Source organism: Pipra filicauda, unplaced genomic scaffold (assembly GCF_003945595.2).
Source record: "Pipra filicauda isolate LSUMZ 115617 unplaced genomic scaffold, ASM394559v2 scaffold805_size115273_pilon, whole genome shotgun sequence".
Taxonomy (NCBI): Eukaryota; Metazoa; Chordata; class Aves; order Passeriformes; family Pipridae; genus Pipra; species Pipra filicauda.
Genome location: NW_024104982.1, coordinates 83,730 through 108,776, shown reverse-complemented (window position 1 = coordinate 108,776; position 25,047 = coordinate 83,730). Strand labels below are relative to the sequence as shown.

Here is a 25,047-nt window from a genome sequence, read left to right as displayed (position 1 = left end):
GAGTATAGGTGGAGCTCAGGCGGGGCTTGGGGCGGTGCTTCTCTTGGCCCTCAATCCTGAGGGGACTTCCACTCTTCCTCCATGGCTCTGGGGGCTTCAACTCATCTTCCTCAGCTTGACCTTCCTTCTCTTCCATTGTTCTTGACCCGCTCCCTGAAGCTTGGAAAAAGCCCTGGCTCCCGGCCTATTCCTCCTCTTCCAATGTCTCCCTGATCCTGCTGTCTCTCTAATTTATCCCCTCTGGGCCTAGGACATGTTCCTGTACTATTCTCTGAAGCTTTGCTCCAGTCAGTAGAACAGAACGAGCACAGATGGTCTTGGATGTTGGGAGCTTGTTAGCAGGCCCAAATTTCTTCGTGAACTCTTTTGGGCCTGGCCTCCTGTTTCACCAGGGACACAGCCCGGGCCCGGGTGTTCCCATTCCCATTCCACGGGTTTGCATTCCTGTTCCAGGTGTTCCCATCCCATTCTAGTTGTTCCCATCCCATTCCAGGTGTCCCCATTCCCATTCCAGGAGTTCCCATTCCCATTCCAGGAGTTCCCATTCCCATTCCACGTGTTCCAATTCCCTTTCCAGGTGTTCCAATTCCCTTTCCAGGTGTTCCATCCCATTTTAGGTGTCCCCATTCCCATTCCTATTTTCCCTCCTCCCATTCCTGGTGTTCCCATCCCACTTCTGTTTTCCCCATTCCCAGTTCTTGGTGTTCCCATTCCCATTCCAGGGGTCTCCATTCCCCTTCCTATTGTCCCCATTCCCATTCCAGGTGTTCCCATCCCACCTCTGTTTTCCCCATTCCTATTCCAGGTGTCTCCATTCCCATTCCAGGTGTGCCCATTCCCATTCCAGATGTCCCCAGTCTGCTCCCAATGTTCCCATTCCCATTCCTGGTGTCCCCATTCCAATCCCAGGTGTTCCCATTCCCATTCCTGGTGTCCCCAACCTGCTCCCAATGTTCCCATTCCCATTCCCAGTGTTCCCATCCCATTCCAGGTGTCTCCATTCCCATTCCTGGTGTCCCCATTCCAATTCCTGGTGTCCCCAGTCTGCTCCCAATGTTCCCATTCCCATTCCCAGTGTTCCCATTCCCATTCCAGGTGTTCCCATCCCCATTCCACGTGTCCCCATTCCCATTCCTGCTGCCCCCATTCCCATTCCTGGTGTCCCCAGTCTGCTCCCAATGTCCCCATTCCCATTCCAGGTGTTCCCATTTCCATTCCTGGTGTTCCCATCCCATTGCTATTGTCCCCATCCCATTCCAGGCATTCTCATTCCCATTCCAGGTGTTCCCATTCCCATTCCATGTGTTCCAATTCCCTTTCCAGGTGTTCCATCCTATTCTAGGTGTCCCCATTCCCATTCCTATTGTCCCTCCTCCCATTCCTGGTGTTCCCATCCCACTTCTGTTTTCCCCATTCCCAGTTCTCGGTGTTCCCATTCTCATTCCAGGTGTCTCCATTCCGACTCCTATTGTACCCATTCACATTCCAGGTGTTCCCATTCCCATTCCAGGTGTCCCCATTCCAATTCCTGATGTCCTCAATCTACTCCCAATATTCCCGTTCCCATTCCACGTGTTCCAATTGCCATTCCACGAATTCCCATTCTCATTCCAGGTGTTCCCATCCCAGTTCCTGGTGTCTCCATTCCAATTCCTGGTGTCCCCATTCCCATTCCTGGTCTCCCTAACCTGCTCCCAGTGTCTCCATCCCTCTCCCCAGTGTCCCTATTCCCAATCCAGGTGCCCCCATTCCCAGTTCCTGATGTCTCCATTCCCATTCCTGTTCTTCCCAGTCTGCTCCCAATGTTCCCATTCCCATTCCAGCTGTCCCCATTCCCATTCCCCCTGTCCCCATTCCCATTCCTGGTTCCCAGGGAGGAACTACCGGATGCCGGAGGAGGAGCCAGAATTTATTGCCCAAAGCAGGAGATTTTCACACCAAAATTAACCCCCGGTGATGTCACCACTGTCCCCGTGATGTCACTGCTCTCTCTGTGATGTCACCAATGTCCCTGTGATGTCACCAATGTCCCCGTGATGTCACCACTGTCATTTCCCCTGCTGGTTTACCATTAAACCAGCACACCAGGTCTGTGCCCAACGGGGGTCCCTGTGGATCATCCAACGTGGGTCCTCCCATGGCTGATGGAGTTGGAGCAGCGGCCGAAGCTCTTCCCGCAGTCGGGGCACTCGGGGCTTCCATTACTGGTGGGTCCGTTGGTGGGAGGTCAAGGAAGAGCTCTGCGTGAAGCTCTTCCCACACTCCCCACAGTGGAAGGGCCTCTCCCTGATGTGGAGGCGACGGTGGGTGTAGAGGGTGGAGCTGTCCCACATTCCCTACACGTGTAGGACTGTTCCCCAGTGTGGATGTGCTGGTGGCTGAGCAGCTTGGGGCTTGTGCTGAAGCTCTTCCCACATTGCAAGCACTTGTAGGGCCATTTCCTGGTGTGGATGCAACGGTGTTTGCAAAGGCTGGAGCTGTCCCTGAAGCTCTTCCCACACTCCGCACACGTGTAGGGCCTTCCCCACTGTGGATCATCTGGTGTCGGAGCAGGTGGGAGATCCGAGTGAAGCTCTTCCCACATTCCTCACACGTGTAGGGCCTTTCCCCACTGTGGATCATCTGGTGTCGGAGCAGGGTGGAGATCCGATTGAAGCTCTTCCCACATTCCTCACACATGTAGGGCCTTTCCCCACTGTGGATCATCTGGTGTCGGAGCAGGTCAGAGATCTGAGTGAAGCTCTTCCCACATTCCTCACACGTGTAGGGTCTTTCCCCTCTGTGGATCACCTGGTGTCGGAGCAGGCTGGAACTCTGATTGAAGCTCTTCCCACACTCCCCACACGTGTAGGGCCGTTCCCCAGTGTGGATGTGCTGGTGCCTCAGGAGGTCGGATCTCTTGCTGAAGCTCTTCCCACATTCCAAACACCTGAAGGGCTTTTCCCTGCTGGGAGGCTGCTCAGGGACCACCAGCTCGCAGCTCCGCCTCAAGCTCCGGCCGCCTTCCCGGCACACGCTGGCTCTTTCCTCCTCACAACCCCCTGGGCTGGCTTTGCAGCCCCTCCTGCGGGGGCATCTCCGGCCCTTTTCCTCCCCGCTGCCTTCCTGCGCCGGGGAGCCCTTCAAAACGGCCTCTCCCACCAGGCTCTGCCGCCGGGATTTGTCCTCCGCGCTCTCCGGCCTCACCTCGGGGCCTGGGGCAGGAAGCAACAAGGACACGCAGGGGATTTGCCTCCGGTCCACAGGGAAGCCCAGGGACATCCCCCCAACTCCGGCCCCAGCAGGACGGCCACAAAAGACAAAAGACCGACCCAAAGGGGCACTGACTTTCTCCTCACCTGCCTGGGGGGCCCGCGGCATCTTCCTCTTCCTCGCAGCCTCCTCCTCCATCTGACCAAGCTTTGGGAAGCAGAAATCCTGCTGGGGGGGGAAAAACAAGGGGTGAGTGCATTGCCTTGGGGGTTCCTCCTGCCCAAGTTCAGCTCTAGGACTCACTGGGCATCTTGTGTCCATAAAAACCCCAAAACAACAACATTCAACCCAAAGACCCCTCCCAGGAGTTCCCCCTCTCTACTCTCTGGGGTTAGGGGGGTCCCCCCTGTCTGGTCTGATGGCACTTCTGCCTGCATTGGGGGTCCCCCTTCTCCGGGCTGCCGGGGGTCCTGTGGCTCCGGGGGGTTCCCACTCTCTGTGGTCCCCTTTAGTGTTGCCAGGGGGGTCCCAGGGCTCACTTCTCCCCACTCTGCCTCCCGGGGCCGGCCGGCCCTCCTCTCTCGCCCCCCACCCTCGCAAACCTCTTGGCGCTCTCGGCTCCCACCCCGCCTCAAGGCCCCCCCTCCTCTCCACACTCCAAGGCCTTCCCCCTCTCCGGGACCCCCGCTTAAGGGGCCCGGCGCTCCCTCTCTGCTCCCCCCCCCTCCAGCATTCCGGGGGTCCCCCAGCTCCGGGATCGCCCCTCTCCGCTCTCCCCACTCTGCGGCTACCGGGGTTCCCCCCCGGCTCTCATGGGGGGCCCCCAAACCGCTCTCGCCCCCCCGCCATTGCCGAGCCACCGCCAGGACCTTTGGGCTGCTCTTCTTTGTGCTCCCGCTCGGCTCCTCCCTCGGCTGGGCCGCCGCTTTTGGCGGGTTTCCTCCTCCGGGATCCGCCCCCTGCAGCCCTTCCCCCCCTGGCCCAGCCCCCTTGGGCACCCCCTTGGGCCCCCTTGGGCCCCCCTTGGGCCCCCCTTGCCCAATAAGTCTGATTATACAGACAAGCAATTGGTTTTAATCCACAAAACCCAAATGTAGAACCCAGCACCCTGGGCCATGAACAAAGTGCTGTTCCTTGGACCCCCCCCGAGTCCAAAGTAAAGGGAGAGGGGAAAAAAAACCTACTGGTGAGAGAGCTGTTGCAGTCTGGTCAAAAGTGGGGATTGCAGTCCAGTTGAGGGGGGTGGTCTCAGGCTGGTTGAGAGCGGTGAGCTGCAGTCCTCCTCTGGATCCCACGAGTGGTAAAAAGGTTCCGAAACTCCAGGTTTATATATTCTCCAGTTCAGGCAGGAATGCCCAGTCCTCCCCTCACAGCGGGCAATTCCATAAAAGGATGCTTAATTTTTCTTTCAGAACGGGCAATTCCATAAAAGGCTATGAGGATGCTCAGTCCATAAAAGGCTATGAGGGTGCTCAGGACATCCCCCCCACCTCGCAGGCCTCTCCTGACAACAGTTCCTGGGAAAATGGCATGGAAGGCCAGAGAATCCACAGTTTTGGGCTACACCCATCCAGTGAGGAATCGGTCCCAGCTGTTCTAACTAGGACACTGTGTCCCTCATCGCTGCCATCATCATCATCATCGGCCTCCTGGGAGTCGGTGTCTGGAAGCTCCGATCCGGTAACTCCCGGGATGGGGGTCGGGAAGGGGCACGGATCCGCCCGGCAGCATTCCGGGGATCCTGTGCCACGGGTGCTGATCCCGCTTTCTTTCCATAGGGAAGAGGGAGGGGAATGGATACGACCCCACGCCCACCAGTGAGTCCCAGCAGCGTGTGTGGATCCAGATGCTCTGGGCAGGGATCCCAGGATGGAGGCCGGGATTCCAGAGGGGAATGGGGGCCTAATGGCTGGAGTGGGATTGGAAGGGGATTCCAGCTCAGGGCAGGATTCCAGAGTGGGATCAGGTGGAATTGTGGACTGGGATCAGGACTGGATTCTGGAGTGGGATTGGGGTGGGAAGGATGAAGTGGGATTGGGGTGGGATGGACAGAGCAGGATCAGGTGGGATTCCAGAGCAGTTCCTACTCTCCCTGGACTCCACAGCCGGCTCCATCCCCTGGGATGGGAACAGGGACATGGTGACTCCTTTCCCCACTCTCATCCCAGCAGGAATCACGGCGTGAGCGATCCCGGATCTGGATCCGCCCCTTCCCTCTCCCTGTGGAAAGGCAGGAGCTGCTGGCAGAGCTCATCCCGCTGCTCCCACCCACCCCGACCCCCCTGCGGCTCTTCCCAATGGATCAACTTCTTACTTTTTCCCGTGTGAAACCCAGGACCGCAATTATTCCGGAGGCTTTAATTTGGGTGTGAAAATCTCCTGCTTTGGGCAATAAATCCTGGCTCCCTCCTCCGGCATCCGGCAGTTCCTCTGTGGGAACCAGGAATAGGAATAGGGACAGGGGGGAATGGGATGGCGACACTGGGGACAGGGATGGGGACACTGGGAGCAGGTTGGGGACAGCAGGTATGGGAATGGGAACTCCAGGAATGGGAATGGGGGCATTGGGAGCAGGTTGGAGTCACCAGGAATGGGAATTGGGACACCGGGAATGGGAATGGGGACATGGGAGACCAGGATAGGGATAGTGGGGACAGGAACGGGGACACTGGGAGCAGGTTGGCACAGCAGGAAGTGGGAATGGGGGAGGGATGGGAACCCCAGGAATGGGAATGGGGACAGGGATGGGAACGTGTCTCTCCAGGAGTTGGTTCAATACAAAGGTCGGTCCCTGGCTCGAGGCCACGGGAAGCCCCTTCTTTGGGAATGTCTGGGAAGCAGGTGTCAGAGGTTTGAAAAGAGGTGTTGGAATTGTTTCCCAGTGTCCCCCCCATTGCCATCTGTGTCTCCCGGGATGGGGTGGGTTGGAGCGGAGCCGCAGGCGCTGGGCAGGGGCAGTGGGGGGAGGGCGGCTCTCGGGGACACCGCGGTGGCCGCGGGGAGGGCGGGGGGTCCTTTGTTCGGGGGCTTTTGGGGTTTGTCCGGGACTGGACAGAGCGGGAGCTGATTTTGGCCACCTTCTTCTCTTTTCCTGAGAGGAAGATTTTTCCCCCCCTGGACACCTCGTGGAGAACGACCGAGAGAGAGAGAGAGAGAGAGAGAGAGAGAGAGAGAGCCCGACCCATCTGGGAGCGAGGTGTTCTGCTTTGGGGACTGCCCCTGGGAAAAGGGACTCCTTCACTGCTGGCTGCGAGCACACGGGGCTGCGAGAGCTTTGAACTGCCGGGACAGTTTCTCCCCCCCACCTGGGGATTTGGGACTTTCTTTGGTTTCTTCTGAAAGTTTTTGGTTGCACCATTTGTTGTTTATTCAGATTTGGTTAATAAAAAGCTGTTTCTTTTCCTTTTCCACACTTCCACCAGAAGTCTCTTAATTTCTAAGTTGGAATCTTGTTAAACTAAGACCCAGTGCCCTCAGGGGGAGGAGGAGGAAAGGAGACCAAGAGGTACCGTGGCCACTCAAATTGCAGAGGAACAACCTGTGCCAGTAGCAGCTGCCCCTCTACAGAAGAAATCCAAGACCAAATCAGCTCAGTTAGTGAGGGATGAAGGGGAAGCAGAGCCCTCAGAACAGGAGCAAGAGGCAGGGCCAGAGATAATCACCAGATCCCCATCCCCAGATGAGCTGTGAGAGATGTGAAAAGATTTCAGCCTCCAGCTGGGAGAGCCCCTGCTGACCTGGCTGCTCCAGTGCTGGGATATCATGGTCCAGCATATGGAACTAGGTGGGAGTGCAGTCAAGCAACTGGGATCCCTGTCCTGGGATGCTGGGATTGACCAGGGGATTGGGAAGAAGACAGAGAGGGGATGAGAGCTGGGTACAGGCTTGGGAATTGCCAGGAGGGCTTTTGAAAGGAGCGCAGGGGAAAGGGATGTCTAAGAACAAGTCCCTCAGGAGAGGGAAGCAGAGAGGCTGAGTTTTGACCCCAGCACAAAGGTGTGCAGGGCAGAGCAGAGAATATGTCCACATAAGATTCTTGTGCGTCCGTCTTTGCAGTTCTGACAGGCACTTCTTGTCACAGCCTGTCCTCTCCATTCCAGAATAGGCCCTGGCAACCAAAGAACCAACACCCCACACCATAGTGCAGACCAACCCATGTGCTTTGGGCCCTTTTGTTGTCCTATCCATTCCGGCCTATCCTCTCCATTCCAGAATGGCTGCTGGAAACCAAAACACCAATGTCTCACAGCCCCTAGTGCAGCCCAACCCCTGTGCCATGGGCCCCTTTGTGATGTCACAGCCTGTCCTCTCCATTCTGGAATAGCCCCTGGCAACCAAAGAACCAACACCTCACACCCCCACAGTGCAGCCCCACCTGTCTGCCACGGGACTCTTTGGGATGTCACGGCCTTTCCCCCAAGAAAGAAAGCAAGGAACCTTTGGGTTTCAGATGCAGTTGGGGGGCCACCCTGGGCACTCCATGGGCAGCAAGAGCTTTCTGTGCTGGCCCTTTTTGTCTGGCAGGAATCTTCAGCTGTGTTCAGTTTGGGCAGTCAGACTGGCAATTTCAGCTCAGGGCTCCTGCAAGTGAACGACAGCCCTGCCCTCCAGGAAAGAAACCCCTTACCCTCGGTCTCTTCTCCTGTGCCTTAAAACACAACCTGCAGGGGAGCTTTCTGGGATCTCTTCTCTTGGGAATTGGGAAGACAGACCCACTCCCATGTTTAACACCTCAGGCAAAACCACCCTTTGAACACCTTTCCCACCCCTCCCCAACCTTTCCCAAAGCCCAGATTTTACAGGTGTCCTGTAATTCTGGCCCAATCTCACCCAAGCCCACAAACCAGGACAGAAACCTCTCAGCCTCACGCTGCGTCCTTCCCATTGCTGTGCCTTATGTGCAGGCAAAAGGCCTTAAAATCAAGGACCCAAAATTCATGGCCTGTTCTTTTTCCCAGAAAAGAAGGCGTGGTGAACTCTCCAGACCAGGGAACTGGAAGATCACCCCAAAACTCCTTTGGTACACGCTGCAGGGCCAACGATTCCTCTGCTCTGCCCTGTCGGCGCTGCTTTGTCTCATCTGGGTCCCCAGAAACTGTCAGTGAAAGCTGGGGAATAAAATCTCTGAGCAGTTGGTTGGGTTCCAGAGGTGACCCTACTTCATTCAGCGCTGAAGGGACACAGCAATTGCTCTCTAACACCTGTACATCAGTTCTCAAAACTCTTAACAATTTCTACATTTTAGCAGACAAAAGAATTCTTTTCCCTTGGTTTACCAGTTCTCTGCAGGAATTCTTCTTCTCTCTTCTATTGGCTCTTGATTTCTCACTTTGCATGATACTTAGTCCACAGTTTTTGTCCTTTTGTTGTCCTTTCCCTGGATAGGGAGAGCCTCAGTAACTGTCTGTGTTAGTTTTGTCTTTGTCTCTGGTTTCTCTAAAGATCTTTGTGGTTTAGAAATTCTGCCTTCTTGGTGTCCAGGTCTCAAAAAGAGATTTCTCTGCCAGGTCTAAGACCACTGAAATATGGCAGACCTTAAACTTTTACTTTGTTTTTCTAACAAATGGCCATGGGCCAGAACTTGTCCATCATCCATTGTCTATTGCCCCCATTCAATCTCCTGCCAGCAGTTTCTCCCCACTGCTGGGTGGGCTCCTTTGTCAAGCACTAGAACTTGTTGGGTAACAGGCCCAGTCCTGTTGCCTATTTTTCGTGGGGATGTGCAGGAGGGCATTGAGTCTTCCATGAGCAAATTGGCAGAGGACCCCAAGCTGGCTTGCAGTGTGGATGTGCTGGAGGGTAGGAAGGCTGTGCAGAGGGACCTGGACAGGCTGGACCTCTGGGCCGAGCCCGTGGGCATGAGGTTCAAGAGTGCCTTTGGTGCCTTTGGGGCCTCTGGCCACAAGAACCCCCTGCAGCTCCAGGCCGGGGGCAGAGGAGCTGCAAAGGGTCCCCGTGGGAGAGGCCCTGGGGGTGCTGGTGGACAGAGGCTGAACCTGAGCCAGCGGGTGCCCGGGTGGGCAAGAAGGCCAAGGGCAGGCTGGCCTGGATCAGAAAGAGTGTGGCAGCAGGAGCAGGGCAGTGATGCTTCTGCTGGACTGGGCACTGGTGAGGCCACCCCTGGAGTGCTGTGTCCAGCTCTGGGCCCCTCAATTCAGGGAGAACCTTGAGGGGCTGCAGTGGGTGGAGAGCGGGGCAATGGAGCTGGGCAAGGGTGTGCAGTGCATGGCCTGTGAGGAGCAGCTGAGGAAGCTGGGCTTCTCCAACCTGGAGAAGAGGAGGCTCGGGGCTGACCTTCTCCCTGTCCACAACTTCCTGACAGGAGGCTGGAGCCAGGTGGGGGTCAGCCCCTTCTCCGATGCAACAGGCGACAGGACAAGAGGACCCGAGGACCTGCCTGTCAGGGGCTGTTTGTCAGGGAGAGGAGCAGGACTTTTTGGAGAGAAACAGGGATTAGGTATTGAAATGGGCTGCCCAGGGAGGTGGTGGAGTCAGCGTCCCTGGAGGTGTTTAAGCAAAGCCTGGCCATGGCACTGAGTGCCGTGGTCTGCTTGACGTGCTGGGGATGGGGCGTAGGCTGGACCCCGGTTGATCTCACAAGTCTCTGCCAAGCTCAGGGACTCTGGGCTTCTGTGCCAGCCCAGCCTTTGGGGACAGCGTGCTGGTGGCTCCGAGGCTCCGTCCTTGCCTTGCCTTGCCCATCTCCTGGCTGCCAGGCAAGGGCCTTGTGACATCACAGCCTCTGTGGAACAGCGCGGGGGCTGAAAACTGTCAGTGCTGCGTCCCCGTGCCCAGAGCCTGGGCAGAAGTCGGCTGGCAGGGACGGGCAGAGACTGTGCAGAGGTGTCAGCTCGTCCCGCAGCAGCACGATGCCCAGCCAGGGCATCTCCTGGCTCCTCAGGCTCTCGCTGCTCCTGCTCTTGCCTGGCCCACTCGAGCCTTGCAGCCGTGCCACAGGTGCCATTGCTGAGAACCGGGCTTTTCCTTGGATGGCCCCTTGCCAGAAAAGGCAGGAGAGGCTGGAGAGAGGGGAAGGAGGGGGGTCAGGCCGCTGGGATGGTGCCGGCGGGCCGTGAGCCCGAAGCCAGCAAGGCCTTGGGCCCACACGGTGTCAGGGGAGGACTGAGAGCCCCCAGGGAGGAGGAAAGCTGGGCAGGCCCCAAGGCTGCTGGGCCTCTTCCTTGCCAGCCCTTTGGCCAAGGCCCCGAGGCAGAGGTGGGGCTCAGCCCCTGCCCAGCAATGGGGCACAGGCTGAGCCCCAGGGACACCAGAGCCAGGCGGCCTGAGCTCTTCTTCCTGCAGCGTCTGCCTGGGGCAGCCCAGCCAGGCCTGAGTCTCTGCAGGAGAGGCCAAGCCCAGCCAGAGAGGGCTCAGCCCTCTGAGGCTGCACTCCCTGCAAAGGGAACAAAACATTGGCCCAGAGGACATCCTGCCCCCAAAGGGAGAACTGGAAAGGTCAAGAATAAAAAAGTCACCCCCCTCCATTCTTCAAGAAATGTTCAGACCTCTTTCCTAAAAGCATCCAGGACTCGGGTCACCCAATTTTCTCTCTGAGAAGGGTTTTCCATGGTTCCCCTCAATTCCCAGGTTCAAGGGGGTCCCAGGACACTTTGGGATGTGTTGGATGCTGTGTTGGGGTGCAGATGTCCCCCCAGAGCTCCCCCAGAACAGGGTGACACAAGGGGGGGGCACAGAGGGGTCCCCATTCCTGATCCATCCTGGAGCAACCACACTGGGAGAAACTGGGATCAGAGTGGGAGCAGCTGGGCCCCTGCTGGGCTCATACTGGGACCATCCTGGGAGTGACTGCAATACTACTGGGAGTATGTGAGAGGCACTGCAACCATACTGGGGATGACTGGGATCAAACTGGATTTGTACTGCAAGTGTCTGCAAGTTCCTGGGTCCATACTGGGACACATACTGGACACATACTGAGATCATCCTGGGAGCAACTGGGACCATGCAGGGGCAAATGGCCTCCTCCAGGCAGTGACTGAAAGTGCCTGGGGCCATACTGGACTCAGACTGGGAGTCCCTGAGAGGGAAAGGAACCATCCTGGGGGGGGACTGGGAGCAACTGGGACCACCTTGAGGGCAACTGGGATCCTATTGGGAGTGACTGGAAGTGACTGGGCCAGCAACCGCTGCTGGCGGGGCCCGGCAGGCCTTGGCTGGGGGGAGCCGGGCGGCCTCTGCGTGTCCCGCGCTGGGGAGGGGACAGGAGAGGCAGCACAGTCAGGGCAGGGCTGCCTTCAGTCAATCCTCTGCTGCTTTACAATCTACTCCAAATTCTTTGGATTTCTTTGGGGAACTTTGTTCAACTCAGCTCTGTGCTGCTCAGTGAGAGCACTTTCCATGACCGGGCAGGAATTCTCACCCTCCCCATTGCTCTCAGCCTGAACCCTGGACAGCTCTGAGGTCCCAAAGGGCTCCCTGTGCCCCAGTGCAGACTCAGGAGAGCTGCTCTGCCCACAAGTGACCTGCTGCTCAGCACACAGGTTCCCTGTGCTATTTGCACCTCTCTCTTGGTGGATGATCCACTTCAAAGATGCCTGGAAAAAAAGTGGGTTTTTGTGAAGACTCCACTTGCAAAATCAATTCCTCCCAACTCTTCCCTCTTTCCCTGTGCAGCTGAGCAGAGGGCGATGCAGAGGAGTGCTCAGGCTCTGCTGCCTGGAGCTGTCCCTGCCAGCAGCTGCTTCCCTGTGCCCAGGGCTGGGCCCTGGCAGTGCATCCAGAGCCCATCCCAGCCCTGGGTGCTCAGCTCTGCCCTGCAGAGCCCTCCCAGCACAGGGCACTCTGGTGCCCAGGGGCACCTCTGGCTGGGCAGGCTCTGATGGCAACGTCAGAGCAACCCTGAGGAGGCTGGAAAAGCACCACTGCTGCTGCCTGTGAGGCCCAGGGGGCTGATTTCTGACACCCTCTTTTGCCATTGCCCTCGAAGAAGAAGAGCTTTGGATTTTCCATGCTTCCTCCTGAATGGAGACATGAATTGATCTTTCCCATTGCCCGTCCCTGGGAACCCGAAGCAGAACACTGGAAGTACAGGATCCTTCCCTTTCAGGATGGCCCTGCCTTGCTGCATTTCTTGAAAATTGCTCTTAGAAACCTCCAGCAGTGCCCTCAGCCCTGCTGGGCTGTGCAGAGGAGCTGCTCCTGGGCAGAGCTGTCTCTCTGCAGCGCTGCCCGCTTGCCAGGAGCTCCCTGTGTGCCAGGAGCCCGGCCCAGCTCAGCAGCACAGACACAGCCCCAGGCACTGAATGACCCTCGGGGGTTGGGGATGAGTCCCTGAACATCAGACAAAGAGCAAGTTAAAGAAACCTCTGAAGAATTCCAAGTCAGATCCAAGTCCACAGTTTCTCCTGGCGTTAATGGGTCCCACTGAGGGCCAGCACTCAGAAATTGTCCCCTGCTTCCAGTCAGAGCCGAAAACTGGAGGCAGTGATGACAGGTGGGGACAAGCAAAGTCCAGGGGTCTGTGATGCTGAATAAATCTGGATTTGTTTTGTTCTTGCAAAGGGCCAAGGCCTGACCCCCAGCCCTGGGAAGGGAGATCCTGTGCCTGCCTCATTCCTCAGGGCTCTTGCTGGGGCTCTGGGATGTGGGGATGTGCAATGGCAAGGGCAGGAGCATGGGGCAGCACCTCTGTCTCAGTTGGATGAGACTGAAGTGTTTTGCTGAGGGGGATGAGTTATGAGGAAAACCAAACTCCTCACTCTAAGCAATTTTAAATCTGAATTGAAGAGATTCCAATTGAGGAAGTATGGAAAAAGGAAAAATAACAGCTCTTTATTAAAGGATATCTGTGTATTGGCAGAACAACAAAAAGAGGAAAAAGTGGAAAAGGGGGAAAAGGAGAAAAAGGGGCCCTTCCCACGAAACTCCTGCTGTCTGTGGCTGGCTGTGGCCGGGAATTCCCCCCTTTGGCCGATGAACACACGCCACTGCCAACACGGGAGCGCAGGAGGGAAAGGGCGACCTCCTCCCCAAAAGGTTCCTCTCTAGGGGGGTCAAACCTCTCCCGTGAAGTCCGAGCAGGTCCGGGCTGGGGGCAGAACAGGGCACAGGAAACGAAGGCAAACGGGAACCAGCAAAGAGCCAAATGAGCAGGTCGGGAACAAAAGGACCTCGGAGCCTCTCCAACACACCCCTTGCCTGAGTTAAGGCCAAAGTGAAGGGCCTTGCCCTTTGCCCAGGAGAAAGCAAAAAACTCCACCCCCCCAGAGCCTTCTGAGGGCTCCCAACCTGCAATGTGGGCTGGGCCAGTTCTTTTGTGGGTGTGAGTCAGCCAAGGCAAAGCCCCCTCCCCCATTGAACATCTTTCTTTTCCAGAGGGGCAGGGGAAAGAAAAATTCCTGCTTGTTTTTTTAGAAGAAGTAAAGCTATGACAGGGATCCCCTCCCCCCTGCCCTCACTGCCCCCCAATAACAGGGACTGGGGAGAATGAAAGCAGGGCCTGGGGGGAAACACGACCCCCCAAACTCAGTGTGGGGATGGACTGGGGGGTCCCGGCTGGGCCCGAGGCCACGGGGAGGGGCTGCGGCCACCGGTGGCTCAGGAGCTCTGTGGGGAGAGAAAAGGGGATGAGAGCGGGGTGGGGGGGCAGGGGGGGCCCACAGACTGTGGGAGAGCAAAGGAAGGAACACGACCCCTATTTGGGGACCCCCCTTTACCTTCTCCCGCAGGTAGAAGCCGAGCCCCAGCACCAGGAAGACCAAGCCCAAGACGAAGCCCCCGACCCCCACCAGGATCTTGCTGTGGACGGTGTCCGGTGGCATCTCTGGGGGGAGCCGGGGGGGTCAGCACCCCCAAAACCTCCTCCCACGCACCCCCCGGCACCCCACAGAGCCCAGCCCGCTCTCCCCCAGCCCACTCGGGGGTCCCTGAAACCTTCTGCCAGTCCCTCTTCAGCCCCTGTAGGGATCCCACCAAGCCCCTCCCAGACCCTTTAGGACCCTCCCACCCCCCTCCCAGCACCCCCAGCACCCACCAAACTCCCTCCCAGTCGCCCCCAGTCGCCCCCCCGGTGCTGGGGGGGCCGGGCCGTACCCCAGTGCCGGCTGAGGGGGTGCTCCAGGCTGACGTGCTCCACCTGGCAGCTGTAGGTGACCCCACGCCGGGGGGGGATTTCCAGCAGCACCAGCACCTGGTAGCTCCAGTCCCCGGTGGGGATCACGTCGGTGGCCACCACGTGCTCCGGCAGCTCCTGCCCATCCTGGAACCACCTCACCTGCACCGGCGCAGGGTAGAAATCCATCCCGGAGCAGAGCAGGCGGCCGGGGCCGGGCTGGGAGCTCGACGGCACCAGCGAGATGGACACGCTGGGGGGCACTGGGAGGGACGGGGGAGACACTGGGCTCAGCTGGGGGGCACTGGGAGGGACTGGGATGGCAGTGGGAGGGACTGGGAATAGAGTGGGGTAGAAGGGGATGGGCTAGGGGTCACTGGGGAGAGAGTTGGGAGATGTGGGAGTGAAGTGAGAACGACTGGGAATGAACTGAGAGGGTCTGGAAGTGGAGGTAGTGGGACTGGGAATGACTGGGATTGACTGGGAATGACTGGTCTCGACTGGGAAGGAAGCGATGGGGACTGGGAGGCTGAGTGGTGGTGAGGGAACTCTTTGGTTTGGGTCTGCCTGGCAACTGGAGCGTCATCAGAGAGACGCGCTGGGATTGGTTGAGGGGCGTGAGCTCGGTGGCCCCAGCGGGGAGGAGACGCGGGGGGGCGCTGGGAGAGACTGGGATGGACTGGGATGGACTAAGAGGAACTTGGAGTGTGCAAAAGGCCACGGGAACGGGCACAGGGAGGGCTGAGAGGTCTGGGGTGGTTCCCAGGGAGGGTTTGAGGGGCTCCAGGGTCATTTCCAGAGCAGGGGCCGAGGGGACCCGCTCTGCCCCACGCTCACCTCTCCTCTCCACGCTGAACGGGGTACCAAGCTTGTAGTTGTACCGGCAGTACGTGTCCACCTGACCCCGTTTGTACTTCAGATATTCACGGTGGCTGTTGTAGTCTCTGGCCTGGATCTCCCCAAATGGGGTGTCCCCCACATAGACCCCCACATCGCTGTCAAAATGCAGGAGCTGCTCCCGGTTGTAGAAATGCCTCTCCAGGAACCTCACCTGCTCGGTGCCGTTAATGAAATGACACTCCTGCTTTCCCATCCACTGCAACACCCCTGTTTGAGCAGGACACAGGATAGGGGCTGCCCCGTCCCCCCCCATCATCCCCCAGCCACCCACAGAAAGGTGGGAGCTCAGGGGGCCACCCCAGACCCCCCTTTCCCAACCCACTCCGCCCCATGGACGCCCCATCACCAGCTCTTGAGTGAGGGGAAACCCCCCATCAGCCCCCGGGGATGGACACGGTGGTTGGGGACACCCCCCTTGCAGATCCGACCCCCCCCCCGAGCCCCAGGGAACCGCTCCAGGGCTCAAGGAAAACCCAGGGACCCCCAGGGCACCCCTCTGCCTGCTCTCCCACACCCCCTTGCCCCCCTCTCCCACCCGTTTCCTCTCACCCCCGAGACTCCCCCGTCCTCCCTTTGGGGCTCCCACCCCCCTCCCACTCACTCCGGGCCTTCCGACCCCCCTCGCACTCACTTTTGGGGCTCCCATCCCCTCTTTTCTCCCCTCTTTCCCCCCCTTCCCGCCCCCCCCCGCTCACCCGACAGCTCCTCGCCCGCAGCCGGGGGGGCTCCCAGCACCACCAGCACCGCCAGCACGGCCCCAGCTCCCCGCACACGCTCCATGCCCAGCGCCGGACAGCTGCTGACAGCTCCAAACCAGCCGGGCGGCGCCGTTTTGGGGGTTTGGGGCGCGCTGGGCTTGGCTGAGGGCGCAGTTGGGGCCCTTTTTTCGAGGCGTCTTCCCGGCGACTGATGAGTCATCAGCGCGGCGCGCTGGGATTGGGCGCGGGCGGCGTGGGCGCTTTGGGATTGGCTGAGGGCCGTTGGGGGCCCCCGCGGCAGCCCCGGGGCTGGGGGGGGTCCAAGGTGGGTTTTGGGGGGTCCCGAATTCCTGGAGATGGCATTTAAGGTGATCTGGATGCGTTGGAATCAGTTTCTGGGTGGCCGCGGGTGCCCAATAACCCCCCTCTTCCCGGGATTTTGGGAGTCTGGGAGTGCCCAAACCCCCCCTGTTCCCAGGAGTTTTTGGGTCTGGGAGTGTCCTAACCCCTCTTTTCCAATGTTTTGGGGTCTGGGAGTGCCCAAATCTCTCTGTTCCTTAAATTCTCTGGGTCTGGGGATGGCCAAACCCCCGTGTTCTCCCTATTTTTGGGGTTTGGGAGCACCTAAAGCCCATTTTTCAAGGATGTTTGGGGTCTGATAGAGCCCAAACCCCCCTGTTCATGGGGGTTTAGAAGGCTGACATTTGTCCAAACCCCCCTGTTCCCAGAAGTTTGAGGGTCTGAGAGTGCCAAAACCCCCTGTTCCCAGGACTTCTGTGCTCTGGCAGTGTCCAAGCCCATCTTTTCCAGTATTTTTTGCTCTGGGAATGATCCAACCCCCCTTTCCCTGGGATTTTAAGGGTCCAGGAGAGCCTCTAACTCTGTGTTCCCAAAATTTTTAGTGTCTGAATGCTCCCAAACCCCCTCTTCCTATGATTTTTAGGATCTGGGAGTGTCCAGACCCCTCATTCCCAGGATTTTTAGGGTCTGGATGTGCCTAAGCCACATTTCTCCAGGATTTTCTAGTTCTGAAAGTGTCCAAACCCCCCTGTTCCCAGGATTTCTGCAGTCTGGGAGTGTCCACATCCCTCTTTTGTGATATTTCGAGGTCGGGGAGTGTCCAAACCCTCCTGTTGCTAGGATTTTTGAATCCCCCCCACTTCTCCCCAGTCACCAGGAGTGCAGAGAACTGGGAAGCTTCACTGTGTGCAGGGAGCTGGGGATGGGCTGATGTCCCACATCCTCCTTTTCCCCACCTTTCTGACCTCTCCCACCCCTTTCCCAACGTTCCCCACTCCTCAGACCCGTCTCGCCCTCGAACACTTTTCGGGGATCCCACTCCCCTGCCACTGAATTTGGGATTCCCAGCACCTCTTTTACGGGGTTTATGTGGGTCCTGGCACCTCTTGGGGTGCGCTGGGTGCACGATTCATCCTGGGGCCGGTTCTGCCTCCCTCAAACTCTGCTCCCCCCGCGGTTTCCCCCCAAGTCACCCCCAGCCACTTCTCTCCAGTGAGCAGGATTGCAGAGCACTGAGAAGCTTTACGGGGAACACTGGGAACAGCTGGTTAGTGTGGGAAGAAATGCAGGGAAGGGGGGGACATGCAACCCCCCCAAATGAGCGCAGGGTTTGGGGGGTCCCGGCTGGGCCCGAGGCCATGGGGAGGGGCTGCGGCCGCCGGCGGCTCAGGAGCTCTGTGGGGAGAGAAAAGGGGGTGAGAGCGGGGTGGGGGGGCAAGGGGGGCACAGACACTCTGGGAAAGGGGGACACGACCCCCGGGGACCCCCCTTTACCTTCTCCTGCAGGTAGAAGCCGAGCCCCAGCGCCAGGAAGACCAAGCCCAAGACAAAGCCCCCGACCCCCACCAGGATCTTGCTGCGGACGGTGTCCGGTGGCATCTCTGGGGGGAGCGGGGGGGGTCAGCACCCCCAAAACCTCCTCCCACGCACCACCCGGCACCCCACAGAGCCCGGCCCGCTCTCCTCCAGCCCACCCAGCACCCCCTGAAACCTCCTGCCAGTCCCTTCCCAGCCCCTCTGCAATCTCACCAAGCCCCTCTCAGCAACTTTAGGACCCTCCAACCCCCCTCCCATCACCCACAGCACCCACCAAACTCCCTCCCAGTTACCCCCAGTTGCCCCCTTTCCCCCCCGGCCTCCTGCCAGTGTGCCCCCGGTGCTGGGTGGGCCGGGCCGTACCCCAGTGCCGGCTGAGGGGGTGCTCCAGGCTGACGTGCTCCACCTGGCAGCTGTAGGTGACCCCGCGCCAGGGGGGGATTTCCAGCAGCACCAGCACCTGGCAGCTCCAGTCCCCGCTGGGGACCACGTCGGTGGCCACCACGTGCTCCGGCAGCTCCTGCCCATCCTGGAACCACCTCACCTGCACCGGCGCAGGGTAGAAATCCATCCCGGAGCAGAGCAGGCGGCCGGGGCCGGGCTGGGAGCTCGACGGCACCAGCGAGATGGACACGCTGGGGGGCACTGGGAGGGACGGGGGAGACACTGGGCTGAGCTGGGGTGCACTGGGAGGGAGGGGAGAGGGCTTGGAGGACGTTGGGAGGGACTGGGATGGCAGTGGGAGGGACTGGGATGGCAGTGGGAGGGAGTGGGAATAGAGTGGGGGAGAAGGGGCTGGACTGAGGGGGCACTGGGGAGAGAGTTGGGAGATGTGGGAGTGAAGTGAGAACGACTGGGAATGGAGTGAGAGGGTCTGGGACTGGAGGGAGAGGGTCTGGGAGTGACTGGTGTGGACTGGGAGTGACTGGTCTGGACTGGGAAGGAAGCGCTCGGGACTGGGAGGCTGAGTCGTGGTGAGGGAACTCTTTACTTTGGGTCTGCCTGGCAACTGGAGCGTCATCAGAGAGACGCGCTGGGATTGGCTGAGGGGTGGGAGCTCGGTGGGCCCAGCGGGGTGGAGACGCGGGGGGTGGCACTGGGAGAGACTGGGATGGACTGGGATGGACTGGGAGAGATTGGGATGGACTAGGAAGAACTGGGAGGGAGCCAAAGGGCACGGGGATGGGCACGCAGAGGGCTGAGTGGTCTGGGGTGATTCCCAGGGAGGGTTTGAGGGGCTCCAGGGTCATTCCCGGGACAGGGTCCCAGGGGACCTGCTCTGCCCCACGCTCACCTCTCCTCTCCACGGGGAACGGGGTGAACACCTTGTAGTTGTGCCAGCAGACCGTGTCCACCTGAGCCCGATAGTACTCCAGCTTTGCCGGGTCGCTGTTCCAGTTCCTGGCCCAACTCTCCCCATATGGGGTGTCCCCCACATAGACCCCCACATCGTTGTCGAAGTGCACTTGCTGCTCCCGGTTGTAGATGTACCTGTGCACGAACCTCACCTGCTCGGTGCCGTTGATGAAGTGACACTCGGCCTTTACCATCTCCTGGAACACCCCTGTGTGTGCAGGACACGGGTCAGGGGGTGCCCCGTCCCCCCCATCATCCCCAGCCCCCCACAGCAGGCTGGGAGCTCAAGGGACCACCCCGGACCCCCCTTTCCCACCCCCCTCTGCCCCACGGACGCCCCAGTACCGGCTCTTGGCTGGGGGGGAACCCCCCCATCAGCCCCCCGGGGATGGACGGGGGGGTTGGGGAACCCCCAATGCCGATCCCACCCCCCCAGAGCCCCAGGGAACCGCTCCAGGGCTCAAGGGACACCGAAAGACCCCCTTGGCACCCCTCTGCCTGCTCTCCCACACCCCCTTGCCCCCCTCTCCCACCCCTTTCCTTTCACCCCCGAGACCCCCCCAACCTCACTTTGGTGCTCCCACCCCCCTCCCACTCACTCCGCCCCTTCCGACCCCCCTCGCACTCACTTTTTTGGGGCTCCCACCCCCTCTTTTCTCCCCTCTTTCCCCCCTTTCCCACCCCCCGCTCACCCGACAGCTCCTCGCCCGCAGCCGGGGGGGCTCCCAGCACCACCAGCACCGCCAGCACGGCCCCAGCTCCCCGCACACGCTCCATGCCCAGCGCCGGACAGCTGCTGACAGCCCCAAACCAGCCGGGCGGCGCCGTTTTGGGGGGTTTGGGGCGCGCTGGGCTTGGCTGAGGGCGCAGTTGGGGCCCTTTTTTCGAGGCGTCTTCCCGGCGACTGATGAGTCATCAGCGCGGCGCGCTGGGATTGGGCGCGGGCGGCGTGGGCGCTTTGGGATTGGCTGAGGGCCATTGGGGGCCCCCGCGGCAGCCCCGGGGCTAGGGGGTTCGGGGGGGTCCGTGGGCTGCGGGGGAGGGGGGAGCTCAGGGCCCACCAAAAATGCCCATTCGGGGCTCCCAAAGCTCAGGGCAACCCAAAAACGCCCAGCCAGGGCTCCCGCATCTCAGGAGAACCTCAAACAGAGGATCAAGTTGTCCCAGAGCTCAGAGCTGCCCAAAACAAGAGGGAGATGGGGGACTGAGGGTGCCCAATCCCCCTTTCCCTAGGATTTTTGGTGGTACCCAAACCCCTCTTTTCCAGGACTTTTGGGGGCCAGGACTTTTGCGGAGCTTCTCCGCATTTGGGGGCTTGGTCTGGTAGTGCCCAAATAGCCCTTTGACCAGGATTTTGGGGCTCTGGGGGTGCTCAGCACCTGCTGTTCTCAGGATTCTTGGGGTCTGGAGGTGCCCAAACCCCCCTGTTCCTCGGGTTTTTTGGAGGCTGACATTGGCCAAAGCCTCCCACCCCCCATTTCCCAGAAATTTTGGGATCTGGGTGTGCCCAAACCTCTCTTTTCCCACAATATTGGCAGTCTGTGTGTGCCACATCCCCCCTGTTCCCGGGATTTTCAGGGGCTGGCAGTGCCCAAAGCCTCTTTTTCCAGGATTTTCAAAGTCTAGGAGTGCCAAAAGCCCAGTGTTCCCGAATTTTGAGGGCCTGGACCTGCACAATGCGAGGATTTTGAGGGGCTGGGGGTGACTAAACATCCCTTTCCCAAAGATTTTGAGGCTCTGGAGGTGCTCAAACCTCTCTGTTCCTGGGATTTTGGGGGGGTTGGGAGTTCCCAAACCCCCCCCTTTTCATAGGATTTCTGTGCTCAGGGAGTGTCCAAGCCCCTCTTTTCTGATATTTTGGGGTCTGGGAGTGATCCAACACCACTATCCCTTGGATTTTTATGGTCTAGGAGAGCTCATACCCCAGTGTTCCCAAGATTTTTGGTGTCTGAATGTTCCCAATCCCCCTGTTCCTGTGTTTTTTAGATGCTGATGGTGCCCAAACCGCTCTATTTTTACATTTGACGAGCTGGGAGTGCCAAACCCTCCCTGTTCTCACAATTTTAGGTATCCTGGAGTACATAACCCTCTCTTTTCCCAGATTTTGTAGTTCTGGGACAGCCCAAACCCCCCTGTTCCTGGTTTATTGGGAGGCTGACATTGCTCAAACCCCTCTGTTCCCAGGATTTTCGGAGTCTGGGTGTGTCCAAACCACCTTTCTCCAGGATTTTGTGGGTCTGGGAGTGCCCAAAAGCACCTGTTGCCAGGATTTTTAATGTCTGGGATGACAAACCCCCCCTGTTTCCAAGAGTTTTAGGGGGCTGGGAGTGTTCAAAAACCTTTTTCAATATTTTGAAGTCTGGAAGTGTTCCAGCCCCCCAGTTCCTTGGACTTTTAGTATCTAGGAGAACCCATAGCCCCGTGTTCTCAAGATTTTCATAGACTAAATGTTCCCAACTCCCTTATTCCCAGCTTTTCAGAGGGTTGACATTGCCCAAACTCTCCCGTTCCCAAGATTTTGGGGCTCTGGATGTGTCCAACCACCTTTCTCCATCATTTTTTGGGCCTGGGATTGCCCAAACCCCCCTGTTCCCAGGATTTTTAATGTCTGGGAGTGCCCAAACCCCCCTGTTCCTGGGATTTTCGGAGCCCCCCAGTTGTCTCCCAATAACCAGGACTGCAGAGAACTGGGAAGCTTTACTAGGAACACTGGGAGCAGCCAGCTGGGGTTTGAATACAAAGAAAAGCAGGGCCGGGGGGACACACGAACACCCACAAAGTGTGGGTGGGGCTGGACTGGGGGGTCCCGGCTGGGCCCGAGGCCACGGGGAGGGGCTGCGGCTGCCGGCGGCTCAGGAGCTCTGTGGGGAGAGAAAAGGGGGTGAGAGTGGGGTGGGGGGAAGGGGGGGCACAGACGCTCTGGGAGAGCAAGGGGGGGTACATGACTCCTGGGGACCCCCCTTTACCTTCTCCCACAGGTAGAAGCCGAGCCCCAGCGCCAGGAAGACCAAGCCCAAGACGAAGCCCCCGACCCCCACCAGGATCTTGCTGCGGACGGTGTCCGGTGGCATCTCTGGGGATAGCCGGGGGGGTCAGCACCCCCAAAACCTCCTCCCACGCACCCCCCGGCACCCCACAGAGCCCGGCCCGCTCTCCCCCAGCCCACCCGGGGGTCCCTCAAACCTTCTGCCAGTCCCTTCCCAGCCCCTGTTGGGATCCCACAAAGCCCATCCCAGACCCTTTAGGACCCTCCAACCCCCCTCCCATCACCCCCAGCACCCACCAAACTCCCTCCCAGTCTCCCCCAGTTGCCCCCTTTCCCCCCCGGCCCCCCTGCCAGTGTGCCCCCGGTGCTGGGGGGGCCGGGCCGTACCCCAGTGCCGGCTGAGGGGGTGCTCCAGGCTGACGTGCTCCACCTGGCAGCTGTAGGTGACCCCGCGCCGGGGGGGCATTTCCAGCATCACCAGCACCTGGCAGCTCCAGTCCCCGCTGGGGACCACGTCGGTGGCCACCACGTGCTCCGGCAGCTCCTGCCCATCCTGGAACCACCTCACCTGCACCGGCGCAGGGTAGAAATCCATCCCGGAGCAGAGCAGGCGGCCGGGGCCGGGCTGGGAGCTCGACGGTACCAGCGAGATGGACACGCTGGGGGGCACTGGGAGGGACGGGGGAGACACTGGGCTCAGCTGGGGGGCACTGGGAGGGAGGGCAGAGGGCTTGGAGGGCGTTGGGAGGGACTGGGATGGCATTGGGAGGGACTGGGAATAGAGTGGGGGAGAAGGGGCTGGGCTGTGGGGGCAGTGGGGAGAGAGTTGGGAGATGTGGGAGTGAAGTGAGAACGACTGGGAGTGGAGTGAGAGGGTCTGGGAGTGGAATGAGAGGGACTGGGAGTGACTGGTGTGGACTGGGAGTGACTGGTGTGAACTGGGAAGGAAGCGCTCGGGCCTGGGAGGCTGAGTGGCGGGAGCTCGGTGGCCCCAGCGGGGTGGAGACGCGGGGGGGGCACTGGGAGAGACTGGGATGGACTGGGGTGGACTGGGATGGACTGGGAGTGGCAACAGGGCACGAGGATGGGTACAAGGAGGGCTGAGGGGTCTGGGGTGATTCCCAGGGAGGGTTTGAGGGGCTCCAGGGTCATTCCTGGGGCAGGGCCCGAGGGGACCCGCTCTGCCCCACGCTCACCTCTGCGGTTCACTGTGAACGGGGTGATGATCTCGTAGTTGTGCCGGCAGAACGTGTCCATTGCTGCCCGATAGTCCTCCAGTATTTCCTGTTGGCTGTTCCAGTTCCTGGCCACCTTCTCCCCATACGGGGTGTCCCCCACAAAGACCCCCACATCGCTGTCGAAGTGCATGTACTGCTCTCGGTTGTAGATTTTCCTCACCACGAGCCTCACCTGCTCGGTGCCGTTGATGAAGTGACACTCGCCCTTTAACATCTCCTGGAACACCCCTGTGTGTGCAGGACACGGGTCAGGGAGTGCCCCGTCCCCCCCATCATCCCCCAGCCCCCCACAGCAGGCTGGCAGCTCAGGGGGCCACCCCGGAACCCCCTTTCCCACCCCCCTCTGCCCCACGGACGCCCCAACACCGGCTCTGGGTTGGGGGGGAACCCCCCCATCAGCCCCCCGGGCATGGACAGGGGGTTGGGGACCCCCCCACTGCCGATCCCATCCCCCCAGAGCCCCAGGAAACCGCTCCAGGGCTCAAGGGACACCCAGGAACCGCCAGGGCACCCCTCTGCCTGCTCTCCCACACCCCCTTGCCCCCCTCCCCCACCCCTTTCCCACCGGACCCACAATCCCCACACCCCCCCAACCTCACTTTGGGGATCCCACCTCCCTCCCGCTCACTCCGGGCCTTCCAACCCCCCTCCCACTCACTTTTGGGGCTCCCAACCCCTCTTTTCTCCCCTCTTTCCCCCCCTTTCCCACCCCCCCGCTCACCCGACAGCTCCTCGCCCGCAGCCGGGGGGGCTCCCAGCACCACCAGCACCGCCAGCACGGCCCCAGCTCCCCGCACACGCTCCATGCCCAGCGCCGGACAGCTGCTGACAGCCCCCAACCAGCCGGGCGGCGCCGTTTTGGGGGGTTTGGGGCGCGCTGGGCTTGGCTGAGGGCGCAGTTGGGGCCCTTTTTGCGAGGCGTCTTCCCGGCGACTGATGAGTCATCAGCGCGGCGCGCTGGGATTGGGCGCGGGCGGCGTGGGCGCTTTGGGATTGGCTGAGGGCCGTTGGGGGCCCCCGCGGCAGCCCCGGGGCTGGGAGGTTCTGGGGAGGCCACGGAATTTGAGGGTCTGAGATGACTCATACCCTCCCATTCCCAAAGTTTTAATGTCTGGGAGTGCCCAAACCCCCTCTTCCCAGCAGTTTTAGGGTCTGGGAGTGACTAAGCCCTTTCTTTTCCAATACTTTGGGGTCTTAGAGTGCTCCAACCCCCCCAGTTCCTGGGACTTTTAGGGTCTAGGAGAGCACAAACCCCCCTGTTCCCTAAAATTTTTGATGTTTGAATGTTCAAAACTACCCTATTCGTGGGGTTTTCAGACACTGATGGTGCCAAAACCCCACTTTTCCCAGGATTTCAAAACCTGGGAGTGCCTGAACTCCCCCCATTCCTGGTGACTCCAACCTGCTCCCAATGTCCCCATTCCCATTCCCGGAGTTCCCATTCCCATTCCTGCTGTCCCCAACCTGCTCCCAGTGTCCCCATCCCTGTCCCCAATGTCCCCATCCCAGTCCCCCCTGTCCCCATTCCTATTCCTGGTTCCCACAGAGGAACTGCCGGATGCCGGAGGAGGGAGCCAGGATTTATTGCCCAAAGCAGGAGATTTTCACACCCAAATTAAAGCCTCAGGAATAATTGTGGTCCTGGGTTTCACACAGGAAAAGCAGGAAGTTGATCCATCGGGAAGAGCCGCAGGGGGGCCGGGGTGGGTGGGAGCAGCGGGATGAGCTCTGCCAGCAGCTCCTGCCTTTCCGCAGGGAGAGGGAAGGGGT

At 59.8% G+C, this 25,047-nt stretch overlaps 2 protein-coding genes across 2 annotated transcripts; both read right to left on the bottom strand.

Moving 5' to 3' along the window:
- Window positions 1-10,235: 10,235 nt before the first annotated feature.
- Window positions 10,236-15,943, bottom strand: LOC113999053 (class II histocompatibility antigen, B-L beta chain-like; the record flags this gene model as incomplete). Its single annotated transcript, XM_039390145.1, has 5 exons — window positions 10,236-10,286; window positions 13,869-13,975; window positions 14,245-14,526; window positions 15,101-15,370; window positions 15,859-15,943. Coding segments are annotated over 5 exons (795 nt in total), but the record flags the coding sequence as incomplete, so codon positions are not given.
- A 1,583-nt stretch (window positions 15,944-17,526) lies between these two features.
- Window positions 17,527-24,092, bottom strand: LOC113998704 (class II histocompatibility antigen, B-L beta chain-like). Its single transcript, XM_039390146.1, has 5 exons — window positions 23,999-24,092; window positions 23,236-23,505; window positions 22,427-22,708; window positions 22,020-22,126; window positions 17,527-17,556 (listed from the first exon to the last, which is right to left on the bottom strand). The coding sequence occupies exons 1-5, from the start codon at window positions 24,081-24,083 to the stop codon at window positions 17,548-17,550; spliced, it is 753 nt and encodes a 250-aa protein (XP_039246080.1). The 5' UTR covers window positions 24,084-24,092; the 3' UTR covers window positions 17,527-17,547.
- Window positions 24,093-25,047: the final 955 nt, after the last annotated feature.